The following is a 16,732-nucleotide window of genomic DNA, read 5'->3' as shown; positions in this document are numbered from 1 at the left end:
AGCAAGACAAGAATAACATTCTGGATGTTAAGACAATCATCAGCATGGAGCTAAAAAATCTTACATGTTCAATCAGACATTGGGAACATATCAACGTACCTTTTATTTACCTAGGCCTTCCAATTGGGGCAAATCCTAGGAAGGAGCACACCTGGGCCTCTATTATTAAAAAATTCAACAAGAAGTTGGCTGTGTGGAAGCTTAAATACATTTATTTTGTGGGGAGAGTTTGTTTGCTCAACTCAATATTGTCCTCTTTACCTCCCTTTTTTTCTTTCTTTCTTTAAGATACCAAATGTGGTGTGTAGAAAACTTGGAAAATAAGAAAATTGCTTGGGTTAGGTGGGAGGAGGTTTGTGCTAGAAAGGAGAGGGGAGGGTTGGGAGTGAAAAATATCCTGCTATTTAATGGTGCATTGTTGGGAAAGTGGAGGTGAAATCTTTTCCATCATGAGGGAGGTGTGTATACGAGATGGGGTCAAAACAAGATTTTGGTTAGATAAGTGTTTGGACGGACAAAGCTTGGCGATCATGTTTCGTAGGTTATTTCTCCTTGCAGATCAAAAAGAGGCTCTTGTCAAAGACATGTGGAGGCATCGTCAAAACTCGTGGGGATGGGATATAATATGGAGGAGGAATGGTTTTGTTTGGGAACAAGAATTGATCCAACAGTTATATCTTGTATTGGAAAATAGATATATTCAGTTGTCTGTGCCTGACTTGCGGGTGTGGAAATATAGTGACACAGGAACTTATACAACAAAGTCAGCATACTCTTTGTTGTCTTTAGAAGCTAATGTCCAAGAACCAAAGGAGACTTTCTTACAGCTATCGAGAGTGCGTATTCCTTCAAAAGCATCTTACCTTATTTGGAAGCTTTTGAGGAATAGGCTAGCAACTAAAGATAACTTGAGGAGGAGGAATGTCATATAACAAAACGATTTACTATGTCCTCTTTGTAAGCTTGCAGAGGAGTCAGCTGTGCATCTTTTCTCATCATGCCAAGTTGTCTCACTTATTTCGAAGAGGGTGTATTGATGGAGATCCCCTGGTTTTGCAGCCGTGCTTCCTCTATCCATTGATGAGTTATTCTTGCAGAATTCAGGTATGGGGTCATCGAAAAGACAAGTTGAGCTGTGGCAGGTTTTGTGGGGAGCTGTGATTTTTTGTGTATGGAGGAAGAGGAATGCAGCAATATTTAAGCAGGAAGTGGTGACAGGTAAGACTTAATTGATGACATCCTTTTTGTATCATGGTCGTGGTTGTCTAGCAAAATTCCTAGCTTCAAGTTCTCTTATGTTCATGTCTTTTGTTTTGATGGAGTTTTTGATATTATGTGCGTCTGGGGGACGCTTTTATACGTGATCCTGCATGACCAGAGGAAGTGGTGTGGTGTTTGCTGGCTGGAAGTGGAATTTCTATGAGGTGTGATTGGCTGGTGTGGGTGGTAGATTAAGTTGCAGTGGGTATATTTTGATTTGCTTCAATGGCACTGATGGCCTTGGAAGTGAGCGTACGGTAGGATCCGTTCTATAAATATTCTTGGAGCAGGGGAAGCAACTTTTATGAAGTTTTGTTATTATTTCTAGATAATTATTGCAGAAAGAGTTTCGGTAATTGCTGTTGGTCCTTGTCTCGTTGGGAGATATTGCTGCCATAATCACTTAGGTAGTAAAGATGTTGTTGGTTTGTGGCAGCTTTAATGTGTTGGGTAGTTGGTAGGCACGTAGCTTTTATGGCATGGCTTTGGTTATGTAGCATTTATCTGTTTTCTCATGCAAGTTCTTTGTAACCATGGGCAATGGGACTTGTTGGTAGTGACAAGTACTAACCTTGTTATTTCCTGGCACATCTTGTGCCTTTATCTATAAATTCTCTTTGCTGATTTTTAAAAAAAAAATCGATGGAAAGGGGGGCATTGTTTATTTGAGAAGGGGGAAATGTTTTATTATTATAATAATTACAATTATAATATTTACATATTAAAAGTATAAATGCCTTATCAGTTTATCTATTTTTTCCTTCACTCTTCAATCCAACCAAACAAGTAAAAAGATGCTATTTTCTTCTTCTCTCTTATTCCATCAATCTAAAACAATACATATTTTTCACTTTAAAGTGACTCTTTTTTTTTTTTTTCACTTTATTTGTTTCCTTATCATTTCATTTGCTATCCAAAGTGTAAACGAAAAATATTCAATCAGGTAGTCAGGTCAGATACTGTATCTAAACTGCTCGATAGAATCTGATTTACGAATCAAATGACCTGAGCCGTACCTGTCTAGTGTTTTGTGGATCGATGGCCCATCTGACCCGCCGAATATCCCACAACTATTATGGCATAAGATATAAAAAAAGCACACACACACAAACACCGGGAAAGAGGGAAATTGCATTCTTACTTGATTTTAAAATGGGCAACCATAATCGTGCCCATACAATTTCATGTATGACTGAATGGCATTATAGATTCAAATCAGGAGGAGGCTTGATTATGGAGCTTATATGAAAGAATACAAAACAAATCAATCATCATGTTTCATTTTTGAGGGGTAAAATCATCATTTTTTTTTTATTCTTTTTTTCTCCCCGCACTTCAGCAATAGAAATACATCTCAGATGGCACAAATTAACGCATAATGGCATTATTAGGTCATTGACAAATCTGTATCAATGAATAAGATATTCATCCCAAACTGCATGCAAAGTCAGGTCAAGCTGGCTCTTCTAAGAGAATCTCCGAACAGCTCATTCCCAGGCAAAGACGGGAGAAACTGTCAATTTAGAATAGATGAACGTATCTGGAAACCTTCATCACCTTCAGAAAGCAGCGGGAATCTTGTCAAGAAATTGCCACAGGTTTGTTCCCAGGTGGGAGTTTACTTAGGGTATCAGTGTCAGATACTTTGGATGGAGGCCAGTAGCGAAACATGGACCTACCAACAATGTTCTCAACTGGGAGAGGGCCCCTGATAGACACAAAAATACAGCAAATATGTTCAGCCAGACATAATTAATCCAATGTACATATACAAATATATGTTCTGAACTTCTGAGATCTGATAGTAAGTTTACATAAGCTAGAAGTTTTGAGGAAACAGCATCAACAAATGGGCCAAACTTTGTCATCGACCTAGGCTAAAATATCCTCCAACATAAACAGAGAAAAGTCAGCTTGAAAGGGACTGAAAAATTACCAGTTATGAGAATCAAAGCTGTTGTTCCGATTGTCTCCCATTACAAACACATATCCTTCTGGCACAACCTGCAACCAAAACACAAAACCACAATTAGCCACATGGTCAAGTCCCAAAATGAATCAATAAAACACCACCACAGCTTCAAATTCCAAAAAAAAATTACCATTGGATCCATCTCATAAGCTAGAGGCTCTACTACAAATTGCCGTTCTTCAGCAGCACCATTTACCAGTAGTTTCCCATCACGCACCTACAACAAATGAACAACCCAAAACACGTAATAAGACTATAATTTAGAGATCAAGGCACAACACAACACTTTGAGGGTGATGAATTAATCACTCAAAAAGATATAAAAAAGCATACCTCAACAGTGTCCCCAGCCTTAGCCACAATCCTCTTTATAAACACATCAGACGAACTAAAACCAAACTCCTACATAACAAAAACCCATCATTTAACATCACAATTCATCTCAACATTCAACCAAAAAATAGAATGGTCTTCGAAGCATACCTCTAAACAAGGAGGCGCTTTAAAAATGACTATATCCGAAACATCAGGCTTTCTAAAGAAGAACGAAACCTGTCACAAATTAACAACCTTAATCAGTTCAAAAGAAGCAAAAAAAAAAACCCGACAAATTACACAAATACTTTAGGTCAAACAGAACTAATAACAAACCTTCTCGGTTAGAACACGGTCACCTACTTCAAGAGTAGGGTACATAGAAGAAGAGGGAATTGATCTTGGTTCAGCCAAGGACGATTTAAAGAGCAAACTAACAGTAACAGCAGTGAACGCAGCCTTCGCGTCTTCGGAACACACGTTCATCAACCGCGAAAGCCAACTAGTCTTGGCAAAATTGGATTCGGTGTCCGAAACGACGCGTCGCGTGCCACCTTTGTCGACCTCCCAGGAAGTGGTGGGGTCGGGAACGGACTCGTTGCAAGGAAGCCACTTCGAACCAGGCAAGAAGGGAACGATCGAAGTGGTTTTGAAGGGCGAAATACCGAAAATACCCGCAGCCGCCGCGGATGACCCAGACACACCCGCCGTTGACTTCATGATCGAAATCAGGCCCAATATGATTGGGCTCTTGCAGCCGTCGCCGAGGAACTCCCCGGTGAGGGTGGAGTAAGTGGACTGGGCCCAGCAGTTGGGCTTGGGCCCGGCAAAATTGCGGACTCCGCCGGCGGAGGAATCTAGATCCGTCTTCTGGGTGGCGCCAGAGAGGCGCGTACGGATCCAGCATTCCTGGACGCAACGCGAATTGGCGACGCGCACGCCGGCGGAGGAGGCGAGGCTCTGGGCGACATAGCCCGAAAAGGAAAAGGTTACACGAATAGCCATAGCAAAGAAGTTGATTAGTCGGAGGAATAAAAGGTACAGGGTGCTTTCCGAGGAGGAGATTTGGGAGAGGGAAAACCCTAGCAAGCGATCGGAAGCATTTTGAAAGAGGGAATCAGTGAAGCGAAGACGAGAGGGTTGAATTGAAGGGTGGAGAGGGAACCGGAGGGGGGAATCGCCGGCGACGCCACCCCCAGAACGCCGGAAGAGAGAGGGTTTGGTTTGGGAATTGGGGGAAGTGTGAGAAGGAAGAAACCAAATGAAAACAAAAAAAGTCGCAGGAAGTGGGTTTTATTAATATACGGCGGCTCCTACTCTTTGCTTCGCTTCACGTTATCGGACTTGCTTTATTCTTTATTTAAGTTATTACCTAAAGTTGTCCCATCTCTTTTATTTTTAAATGTAAATTATATTAAATCTAAAAGGATACAATCGTAAACAGAGCATATCTCGCAGGTAAAGAAAATAAAAAATTTTTCTAAGACAAGAAGACCTATATCAAAATGCTAAAACAAATGTAACAGGTGCGCTACACAACGTAATTTTTCTTAAACACCTAATCTGCATCTATCCCTAATTAGAGTTATTAATGTAAGAAGTGAAACGTCTGAAAAACAATCAAATTATGAATGTGAACCCAAACTAAAATTTCCTACGAAAAGGAATCAAATCACTAATTGTCCACCTCATTTTTTCATATGCAAATGGTGATATAACTGTTTTCTCATTTCTTTTGACAAAACCCTTACAAACCCACTCCATACTATGTTTAAAAAGGGATCCTTTTGGTAACAAGTTTCTAAATAAAATCCATTGACCTCATTTTACCCCGCCATACGTAAGTGCTTGTGTCATCTAATGGCTATGCTATACAAGATCAAAAGTTGAGCTAGTATAAGTCAAAGGGAATCATAAATTAAAATATATGTTCTGAAAAATTAAAATAATTCTAATTACGAAGCTGACACACACGTTCCGCAAATGGTTATTGCTCGTTGGTTTTTATGTTGCGTCAATTTACGTTTTTATTTATTAGTATTAAAAAGAATGTGAAAATGGAAAGAAGTAGGAAAGTGAGATAATTTTTTAAGTGAGAGCAACCCGAATGTTATAATTAATTAATAGTTGTTTATCTTATTTTTAAATGGGCCATATATAAGTCTTTTTTGACGAAAATAGTATTACAAAAATTATACATAAATGATATAAAAAAATTATTTACTTTTGTCAGGTATAAAAGTAAGAAACAGCATCTTAAGTTTTCATTTTTATTTTCTGTTTGTTCTTTAGTCAGAGGCGTATCTCTCCTTTGCAACTCATCAAACACGAGGTGCTGGTAATTTGATTGGTCCGATACTCTTAATAAAAAAACATTTAAAATATGATTAATTGATAACATTTATTGATTCCTTTGACTGGATTAATTAACAGCATGTATATTTAAATTTATTCAAAATGAATAAAAACTAAAGTATATATAATGAAATTAATATGCCATTGATTATATTAATTTCATTGTTAACCATTTAAGTAATATAATGAAATTAAATGTGATTGATTAAATATTAGTAATACAAATAATTATAATATTATCACATAACATTGCTGAAATTTTCTTATAAAAATAAAGAGGAAGAGTGTAGGTTTCACACACAACAACGACCAAAGAAGCACAGTGTAATAAATATTATTTTCTCGTTTATAATGAAATATTGTAAGAGAGTCTTCAATGTGCTCATTCAATTAAATTGAATAGATGACATTACATCAAAAAAAGAAGAAAAATATTTTATTGTGTTGATATAGCTTATGTTGCAACTTTAAATTTAAGAACTAATATAAATGTTAGTAAGATGTGCATCCTATTTAGTATCCAGCGATGATAGGTGGAGGGGGTGAAGCATAAGAAGAGCCGAAGTGAGGGGGAAGAATAATATCTTCATCAGGAGGAGGTGAAACTGATGGTGCAGGAGGTGGTGGAGAGTGTACTGGTGGTGGTGGAGAGTACACTGGTGGGGGTGGAGAATGGACGGGTGGTGGTGGAGAATGAACTGGTGGGGGTGGAGAATGGACGGGTGGTGGTGGAGAATGAACTGGTGGGGGTGGAGAATGGACCGGTGGTGGTGGTGGAGAGTGGACAGGAGGTGGTGGGGAGTGAACTGGTGGAGGAGGAGAGTGAACTGGTGGAGGTGGAGAATGAACTGGCGGGGGTGGAGAATGTACGGGTGGTGGTGGTGGAGAATGGACGGGTGGTGGTGGTGGAGAGTGGACGGGTGGTGGTGGTGGGGAGTGAACTGGTGGAGGTGGAGAATGGACGGGTGGTGGTGGTGGAGAGTGGACAGGTGGTGGTGGGGAGTGAACTGGTGGAGGAGGAGAATGTACAGGTGGAGGAGGAGAATGTACAGGTGGTGGTGGGGAGTGAACAGGTGGAGGAGGAGAATGTACAGGTGGTGGTGGGGAGTGAACAGGTGGAGGAGGAGAATGTACAGGTGGTGGTGGGGAGTGAACAGGTGGTGGTGGGGAGTGAACTGGTGGAGGTGGTGAGTGAACAGGTGGAGGAGGAGAATGTACAGGTGGTGGTGGGGAGTGAACAGGTGGAGGAGGAGACTGAACTGGTGGAGGCAGAGAGTGTGGAGGTCTGTGTCGTTGTTTGGGTGCTTCCCTATGAGGATCTTCCTCAGGTGATGGTGGTGGTGTTGCTTTGGGTGCTTGTGGTGTTGGAGGATTGAATGGAGATGGACTTGCTTTAGGTGGTTGTGGGTTTGGTGTTTGAGGGTTGGAGGGAGAAGGGGTTGCTTTGGGTGGTTGTGGGTTTGGTGTTGAAGGATTTGAGGGAGAAGGGGTAGGTTTGGGTTCTTGTGACTTTGGTGTTGGAGGATTTGAGGGGGAAGGGGTAGGTTTGGGTTCTTGTGACTTTGGTGTTGGAGGATTTGAGGGAGAAGGGGCAGGTTTGGGTTCTTGTGGCTTTGGTGTTGGAGGATTTGAGGGAAAAGGGGTAGGTTTGGGTTCTTGTGGCTTTGGTGTTGGAGGGTTAGGGGTAGAAGGGGGTTGTGGCTTTGGTGTTGGAGGATTAGAAGGAGAAGGGGTTGGGTTGGGTTGGGGCTTTGGTGTTGAAGGGGTAGGTTGAGGTTGTGGCTTTGGTGTTGGTGTTGGTGTAGGTTTCTCAACTTTAGGAGGATTGGAAGGCTGTGACCCAGATGGTGTTGTTGGAGGATTGGAAGAATGAGATGGGTTCCCACTTCCACACTGCGCTTTGCTACAATCCACAGGCTTACTTATCACCACATTGCAAACGTTTGCGACCTTTTGTTTTGGCCTATCCGGTATGCAATTGCTCTCATCATCCAACACAACATCCTTCTTAGGAGGCACACAACCTTCTTCCTCACCATTGAAATAGTTATAAGAGAATGTGAAGTTGACCAAATTGGACAAGCTGCAAACATTACGTGGGACAAAACCTGTGAGCTTATTGTGTTCAATGGATAAGTGCTCCACGCTCTTAAGCCCATTTAAGGTCCTTGGCAACATGCCAACAAAATTGTTTTGGCTTATGTCAAACACAGTAACTTTTTCGAGCTTTCCGATCTCTGCCGGCAAGCAACCAGTGAGGTTGTTATTGGTCAAAACAAACTCGTTCAGTGTCTTTGTCATGTTGCCAATGCTTGAAGGCACGCAACCCGTGAGATTGTTATTGGCAAAAACCACAACTGAAGCTGGAGAAAATCCCAGGTTCTGAGGAATTGTGGACGTGAAGCGATTATTGTTCAAAAAGATAGCGTCGAGGCTTTTGTTGAAAAGCTCAGAAGGTAGTTCCCCTTCAAAGTTATTGAACCTGAGGTCAAGGAATTTAAGGTCTGGAATTGGAAGCACAGGCTCAGGGAATCGCCCAACAAAGCGATTGTTGCTGATGTCTGCCTCATAAAGAAGCTTAAGCTTGGAAAAACTTTTTGGGAGAACCCCACAAAACCTGTTTGAGTTTATATGAAAAAGTGCAAGGTCGGTTAACAATCCGATTTCGGGGGGAATGTAACCTGCGATGTCTGCATGGTTAAGGTCAATCCCTGCTACAACGTCAATCTTTGGATCATCTAGAGCCTTTTCACAAAAAACTCCATTATAAGAGCAAACATTTTGGCCCTCCCAATTAGCTGTGAAATTTGATGGGTCTGAGTATATTGCTTTTTTCAATGCCTCAAGTGCAATGTATGCAAGTTTTAGTCTGGGGTTGGAGAAAGTTAAATTTGTTTCATAATTATCTACGTAGTTGTCAGATAATTCATCATTCTCGTGTAAGTGCAACAATTGGCGACGAGCAATGAAAGAGACTTCGGCATTGGAAAGTGCATGAGAGGCAGATGATGAAAGAAGGAATATTAAGGAGAGCAATAGAAGAGAGCAACACGAGGCCATTTTGTGAGAATGCTACTACCTTGGAAAGCCCCAAGGTTGCTTATAAAATAGATGGGAGAAGAATAAGTTAGAAGGTCTTATATTGAGAGGTGTTAAGGGCCATACGATGAGAGGCTTTGCTACCATTTCTGAACTCATCATGGGAATGTCCTTTATAAAAAACTTTCATGACACAAAAATAGATAATGCTTCTTTTGCGTTGCAATGTTTTTAATTTTAGACATGTTTGTTTCAATACTAGGCAAGTAAAGGTTGTAATAGTTTCTTTCCTAAATTTGCGTTTCGTGCATGTGATATAGCTTAGGCGTATATTATAGTCAACAATCATGTATGGTTAATATCTACGCGGTAAAGAAACACATTTTGTTAATTTGTCTGGTTTAATTTTCTATATTTCATTCTTTTTTTTGTGAAAAAAATTAGTTTTATTTTTTTATATGCATTTCAAACTTTTATTTTCCCATTTCCTCCAAAGTGAATCTTCATTTTCCCTAAGAAGTTTTCTTTTAGTAAATATGATAAGTCAAATGTGCCCGTAGACTAATCTTCAATGACTTTATTTTAAGTTTTGTTCTCCTAAAATACTCCATTCCTTATTTTATTTTATTTTTGAATACTACTTCTAATGTAATTTCCTTCTTCCTATAAGTAATTATATTTGAACACCCTGCAACACACTATTGAAATTCATAATTTTTTTATGTCTTTTTCCCCCCTCATATATCATATCTATAAATCTTCCTAGTGTTTATTTAGTAGCAGGTTCATGCACCATTTTTCTTTCGTATACTTAATTTTCTTTTATATTACATAATCTCTCTATATGTTTTTTGGGATGAATATTTACTATAGCATTTATGTTTAAAATCTATAAAATAAAATATATACCAGTGATATAATATAAATAATATTTTAACTTGTTTCATTGCTAAATCTCATAGAATACTATCCACTATGTAAGTTCAAACTATTCAAAGAGATTAACGTAAAATTTCACATAGTAAAACATTCTTTTAAATACTTGAATTTAAAAACTCTCATATACAATACTTATAATTTTTACATATAATTAGTGCACAGTTTTTTTTAATGCGCATCAATATTTTTTTTTATAGGAAATGTGCATAAATATATAAACTTAAAATATGTACGTAAACGACTATTGTGCAACATTCTATTAGTTGAGCAGCATTAAGGTATTTATCATAGTCTCAAACTTACTATAGCTTACGGGATCTAAAGCAAGTGTATATGACTAAAATAGAGTGTTTTATTAATTCATATCCAAAATAGTCTTAAAGTAGTATATATGAGGTGTTAGATTCAAATCTTAGTGTGATCATTGTATACTAGTGTTTTATGACTATTTTTTTAGCAAGTGTATTTTTAGAAATTTTTCTTTAGTGGAAATATTTTTAGAAAGTTTTATTAATTCATATCTTTCAAACTATCTTTATTTTTTATTTATTTTTAAATTGAATTTTAATATTTTTTAAAATATAAATATTTAAAATAATCTTATATCACAACATGAATATTTTTCATAAATTTAAAATATAATTACATTGTGTAGAATATTTATTTATTATAAATTTTAATTATAATATAATTTATATTTTTTTGACAAAATATAGTTTATATATTCAAAAATACTTATCTACTACAAGTTTTAGTTATATAAAATGAATACTAAAATACTAGTTCCAATATATAACAAATGAATTAAACCAATAACAATTACACAATTGATCATAATTTCGTACCATTAAGATAAAAAAGCAAGTGAAAAGAGAATAATATTAATATGTGAGACGTGGAGTAGTGGCCCACCGTTCCATTTTTGTTAAGCATCAAAATCTAATCTTGAGTCGTCATTCGTGGCCTATGAGCCAATCAGTTTGAGAGTCCCTTATCCAAACAAATACCCTCTTTTCGTGCCATTTGATTTTCCGTCGTTCAAAATCCCTTCCAATCCACAGATCAACATTTTTTTTTTTGGTGGGTAGCAGTGAGGATAAAAAATGGCTATGGCCACAGCTGTCGTGTGTCCTCAGAACATCACCGGAGCCATCGTGAGCTCACCTAGCAAGACCAAGAAGAGAGTGGTACACGTGAGAGGCATAAATTCATTTGGGGGACTGAAGGCTAGCAATGGTGTTGTCTCTTTGGGGATTCCTATGAGCACTGAGAAGTGCTTTGCTAAGGTTGTGAGCTCAGTGAAAGCAGCTACATCAAATGGGAAAGGAAAAGGAGGGGCTCTTTCTTCCACGTGCAACGCTGCTGGTGAGATATTCACGATTGCTGCTATCATCAATGGACTTGTTCTTGTCGGGGTTGCTGTTGGCTTTGTGCTCTTGCGAGTTGAAGCATGGGTCGAGGAGTCCGAGGCAGAGTGAAAATTCAATCAGATAAGCAAGCAATTAATTAATATCCAGAATAGTTGTATGTTCCTATATTGATGATGTGGCTGTTCTTGTTTTCGTTATGACTTGTATATTTATTTGTCAAGTTTCATCATTTTCCTATTTCATTCGCAATTGGATCTCTCGTCAATAATCTGCCAATCCTAAACTTCTGCATTGAACCTGGAAGTCACAGCCTCTGACTGTTCTAATATCTCTCCAACGAGAAATCATTTGTAATTCTTGCAAAACCAGCAAGTCAGTAACTATGAGAAAGAGGTATATATCAAATTTACTTTTGAAATTACAGACACGTCAGTTTAAATGTTATTACAAAAATGCATTTAATTTTAAAGTTGTTAAATATTTTTTTTCAATTTTGGTAATTTCAAAGATTAGAATTATTTTTAAAAACTAAAGTAATATTTTTTGCATTTTAAAGATTAAATTAACTGTACTCGTTATTTCTGCGAACAGTCTAACATCGTATGAGACAGTGATTGTTGTGACTTCCGAGAGTAATACACAGTGCAAATGGTATGAGAATGAAGAAAATAGTTACAAGGTCATAGAGAATGGTGATAAGGCACTCCAAAAACTTATAAACTCCATTAATTAGCTTATAAAATAATTTGACCAAATTTATATTAGAGTGACTATATTTGCATATTCAAAAAAAAAAAAAAAACTGTATTGCCACCATCCCATTTCAGTTTCATGCACAGACGACTTGTATTCCGCTCAAAATACTATTATATCGCCCGAAAATGATTGATGTCGGTCACTTCTTTCTATCTCAAATCTCGTATTAAAATCATCGAAGCCGTAGGGATGTATAGAAATTTAGTGAGACAAGTTAAATCAAAATACTAAAAACCATATTCATGTGAAATGATAAGTAGAAAAGTGCTTGCAGCACTCCCGAGTTACCAAAACCAGCGAAACATGAAGTCTTGACTCACTCCTCAGTGAATTTGTGCGACGTGTGTGCGCATACGTAAAGGGCCAGCAACTGCACGCTGGTTAATGTGAAGTTTAATAAGTTGTTTTATGATAAATTGCAGCCAGCATTCTAAAGAATGAATAATCTAGTTTGCAATGGACAGGGCGTGAGTGGTTAATAATGGAAGGGACGTGGATTAATGAGATATCCAACGGGGTTTCAAAGAGAAAGTGTTTGCAACCTATCAATCCCAGATGTTCGGGGTAAATATCTCTAATTTTCTGAATAAACAAAAATTTCTAATGAATTGCAGCCAACATTCTACCGCAAGAAAACATTCTTGAAATTTAAAGAAACAGCATTGCAGCAGCAAAAAGAAACAGATGACCCTGGATCAAAACTCTAGCCAGAAAATAGTTAAGCAGGATTCGATCATTATGTAATGAGGTTTCTCACACTGAAGGTCTCTGACATGCAGCAAACAGTTGCCAGCTTATAAAAGCCATCACCAGGGATGTGAAGAGCTCAAAACCTACCACTTTGGGAAAGTGCCACCCCAATCCACGCCTCAGATAGCTGCAGAAGACAGTTCATCAAACACTACACTACAGCAAATGACATAAAAAGTTCCATGCTATGGCTGACTAAATAATTACAGCCATCTAGCCAAGTAACATATCTAATACTTGTACCAACACCATATGATGGGCCATCTTATCCTAAGGGACCATTTGTAGGGGGAGACAGGAAGGAAAAATATGATAGCAACAGTCTATGAAAAAGGTGGGCTCAAGAAATATTTATGCTTGGTCCTCAATTCAAAGGCTTGAATTGCATAGGAAAAAATCATAGAAAATATTAATTTGAGCATGAAATTACACATTTACATATAATCATAACAGTAACTGTAATGAACCAGGAAAGACCTTGTGATAGATGGCATAGTTGCTACAATCCCTGCACTCAAATATATAATAGGGATGAGGGTCTTGGGTTTATTTTTTCGAAGCCACATCAAAGATCCAAGTGCAGCGAGGGATATGCTCAACACCTGTACAGATGCAAGTGCAAAAATCTTTTAAATTACAGATAATACATATACTACAGACTGCACATGAATTGGGATGTGTTTTCATTTTTCAATTATAGAGCATACCAACATAAACAGACTGTTCCATCATGTTAATCAATATAGAATTAAAAGAAGTTCCAAATTCCAGGAGAATATTACTGATCAAATGCTTTAGTTTGATCTGAGGACTGTATTTCAATCTTAGAAAGAAAAACAAAAGACTCTCAACATGAAAGGGCATACCAAATTTGCATTAGCTTCAAGGCCCTGAAGAATGTAATCCCAAGTAAATTCTAATCCTCTGGCACCAACCCAAAGAGGAGCCAATCGATGCAGTACAGAATCAGCAAACGCCCAGCCTGTCACAAGAAAGTGCCACCAAGAACCAGATGAAGATCAGAGAAATATGACTTCAAGATACACATAAATATTATTAAAAAAAGTACAAAATGATCTAGCTTGTCACACATACCAAGTCCAACAGCTTGAAATTTATGATTCTGAGAGATGTTCCTGTGAGTCAACTGGGTCAAGGCAAAATAAAGCCCAGCAACATCTATAAAGCCTATTAATGCCTTCAAAAACTCCTGAAGAATAAACCCATTTGTTATCATTCAAGACAAAAGCTTAATAACAAAGACTCAAAATAGACATGAAAATATCCAAGGCTTCAGATTTCAATTCACATCCATCTATTCTTAATATATGTGTCTTTATTTTGTTGTCTAATAGAGAAACTTGGATTTTTCTATGAAAATATGAAGTTTAAGTTTTCAAAATATGGAGACTAGCACCTTACAGCAGAAGACCTCTGTAATTCCTCAAAACATAAGCAACACAACAGAAATGAAGAGAAAATATGGCAACAGTAGAGACACTGCAGACTCTGAGGCGTCTGCTTCCTCCTGCCCAAAGACACCCATTCCTTACTCAATCACTGCAAGCATTCCCTCTTCTCACCCTGCTTTAAATCATTATCTCTAACAGAATGTATACCTCACTCATTCCTTTATCCCCTTCTCACACATATTTATGTAGTCACAATAAAATTTCCCATGCATGTTCTCTTCTATCTCACCTCCTCAACACAGTGCCTTTCATTTTATTTATCCTCACAAAGACTCTTGTAATAGGAGGGTCTATCGTTGACTACTTCAGGTTCTATATTAGAGGATATTTCATACGCAAAATTGTTACTTTATTCCCAAGAAGAGTCCTTAGTTTGGTAGTACATGACATGGTTCTTTCTGGGCATGCCCAGACAAGAACCCTGTTCACTCTAGGTTGGAAGGAATTAGGTTCTTGTTTTGTTGCCTTGTTTATATTCATTAGTATTTGTGTTTCCATTTAATGCGGATTCCATGTATATTGTACTAAATGTAAATGGAATGGAATAAAAGTTATAAAACACAATTGCAATTTGCAATCTTGAGCAAACCAAATACAAGAAAGGGGGAATGCTCATTTCTTTCCACTCATACTCCAATTCTCATCTTGATATTGGAAAAATCCACCATAATAAACATGGACTTATTGCTTCTGATAAATCAGTTTGAATATTAAAAACGCTTGCCCACTTCTCATTTTTGCCTACCATACTCTTACTTTTAGTATCTATATATGCAACTGTATCCAGTACCCTCCACGTACATGTATGTACACAGTTCAATACATGGAATGCACAACTAATACAGACACTCCATCTCAATGGAGAACACAAATTAGTATATTGGGGGAAGGAGAGTCAGCAATCAAAAAACAAAGAAATAGAAGACAGAATGCAAACATAATATGATAATACTGAGAGTTGATTTATTTATTTAATTTTTCAGAAACACAGTTCGTCTATAAAATTTGGCTGTTCTAACAAGTAATGGGAAATTCCCAATGGTACATACGAGATCAAACTTCACTGTCTCAACAGTCCACCTTATAATTTAAGATAAAACTATGAATTGAGCAAAAGTTGACATAAAAGTATTTCTGTTAGCTAGGAAACACGAATACAACAAGGACATAAGGATATAGCAAATTTTAAAAATCATAGGATACAACACATCTATAATTAACACATATAGGAAACGACCATAAGTAAAAATCTTAAATTACAAGAGAGAATTCATGTTTTAGAAGTGAACATAAGTCATTGTAGATGCTAAGATTATCTAATTATTATGGTATTTCAATTTGTATCGGCATAAAAGTTAAAAAGGAAAAGTAAAAAAGAATACAACTAAAAGTATTCTAAATGTCCATGCAGTGTTCAACATGAATATGTATCCAACATGACTACTATTTAGAAGTGTTCTGCTTCTTAGCCTGCCAACCATTTGCAATAGCTTACAGCAATATAATTAAAAAAAATTGCTATAAATATGGGGGTTTCCTTTAAGGCTTAAAACTTGAATTGTTATCTAGCATCCCTCCATGAACGGTATATGCATATCAATTCAAACATATACATAAGCAATTCAGAGACATACCTGATACGGATCAAAGCTATCACTCTCCGAAACCTTGAGAAAAGTAGCTAGACAAATAAGCTGCCAGAGTATCAGACCAAAAAAAAAAATGAATCAGATTGTTCATTCTTCATTGTTATCTATCTTTGTACAACTACACAACAATAGTTTAGAATTCAGTATATTCACCAACCTTCACTAATGCCGTTGCAAGATAAACAACAGCGGCTTTGATAGAGGTTCCGAGTGTATCATACTCAGATCTGCATATTGAAACTTATTACTTTACTAACACACGAAACCACGTACGAGACCTAGCTTTTCGAGGACGCAGAAAAGGGGGGAGGGGGAATTCCAAAATTCATCACAACCACGAGATTTATAGTTCATCGATACATTGAACAAGCTTCACGATAACCTACTGATTACAGCTATTCGTTGAAAGAACATTACATCAAGCAATTTCTCGGCTATAAGTATAGAACTGTAATTTGGTATAGAACAATTGAAGCATGCGAAGTTGCGAGAGCATAAAATCGATAAGTGAAGGGCTAATTGTTAAAGAAATTGAAGCTGAAATTAATGTAAGAAAGAGATATAGATCTGATGTGCGAGTTGTGAATAAAAAGGGAAAGAGAGAGAGACTTACAAGGGCGTGGCAGAATAGTAGACGGCGTGGGGGCCGAAGGTGAGAATGGCGCAGTTGAAGAAATGAAAGACCGTCATCGCTCGCTCTTCTCTCTCAGATCCAAACAAGAAGAAAACACTCAACACCTTCACTTCTTCGACTTCACCTTCTTCTCGTTCTCTCCTCAATCCACTCCTACTAGTATTTTAGTATAGTAATATTTGCTGCTACTTCCTAACTAATCACTTCTTTTGTTTGGTTTT

The 16,732-nt window shown here is 37.5% G+C and overlaps 4 protein-coding genes across 4 annotated transcripts; 1 reads left to right on the top strand and 3 right to left on the bottom strand.

Moving 5' to 3' along the window:
* Nucleotides 1–2,379: 2,379 nt before the first annotated feature.
* On the bottom strand, nucleotides 2,380–4,870 carry LOC114408677 (probable thylakoidal processing peptidase 2, chloroplastic). The gene is made up of 6 exons (XM_028371807.1): nucleotides 3,884–4,870; nucleotides 3,716–3,784; nucleotides 3,566–3,634; nucleotides 3,363–3,449; nucleotides 3,197–3,264; nucleotides 2,380–2,968 (listed from the first exon to the last, which is right to left on the bottom strand). The coding sequence occupies exons 1-6, from the start codon at nucleotides 4,550–4,552 to the stop codon at nucleotides 2,842–2,844; spliced, it is 1,089 nt and encodes a 362-aa protein (XP_028227608.1). The 5' UTR covers nucleotides 4,553–4,870; the 3' UTR covers nucleotides 2,380–2,841.
* A 1,409-nt stretch (nucleotides 4,871–6,279) lies between these two features.
* On the bottom strand, nucleotides 6,280–8,962 carry LOC114408304 (pollen-specific leucine-rich repeat extensin-like protein 3). The gene has a single exon (XM_028371335.1). It carries the CDS (start codon nucleotides 8,960–8,962, stop codon nucleotides 6,416–6,418), a length of 2,547 nt encoding a protein of 848 aa, XP_028227136.1. The 3' UTR covers nucleotides 6,280–6,415.
* A 1,884-nt stretch (nucleotides 8,963–10,846) lies between these two features.
* LOC114408676 lies at nucleotides 10,847–11,671 on the top strand. The gene has a single exon (XM_028371806.1). The coding sequence runs from the start codon at nucleotides 10,984–10,986 to the stop codon at nucleotides 11,356–11,358; it is 375 nt and encodes a 124-aa protein (XP_028227607.1). The 5' UTR covers nucleotides 10,847–10,983; the 3' UTR covers nucleotides 11,359–11,671.
* Nucleotides 11,672–12,474: 803 nt separating this feature from the next.
* On the bottom strand, nucleotides 12,475–16,724 carry LOC114408675 (transmembrane protein 147-like). The gene is made up of 7 exons (XM_028371804.1): nucleotides 16,491–16,724; nucleotides 16,035–16,104; nucleotides 15,863–15,922; nucleotides 13,852–13,966; nucleotides 13,623–13,738; nucleotides 13,234–13,358; nucleotides 12,475–12,883 (listed from the first exon to the last, which is right to left on the bottom strand). The coding sequence occupies exons 1-7, from the start codon at nucleotides 16,565–16,567 to the stop codon at nucleotides 12,760–12,762; spliced, it is 687 nt and encodes a 228-aa protein (XP_028227605.1). The 5' UTR covers nucleotides 16,568–16,724; the 3' UTR covers nucleotides 12,475–12,759.
* Nucleotides 16,725–16,732: the final 8 nt, after the last annotated feature.

This window comes from Glycine soja, chromosome 4, assembly GCF_004193775.1.
Source record: "Glycine soja cultivar W05 chromosome 4, ASM419377v2, whole genome shotgun sequence".
In the NCBI taxonomy this organism is placed as follows: domain Eukaryota; kingdom Viridiplantae; phylum Streptophyta; class Magnoliopsida; order Fabales; family Fabaceae; genus Glycine; species Glycine soja.
Note: the sequence above shows the minus strand (reverse complement) of the source record. Positions and strands in the feature narration are given on the sequence as shown.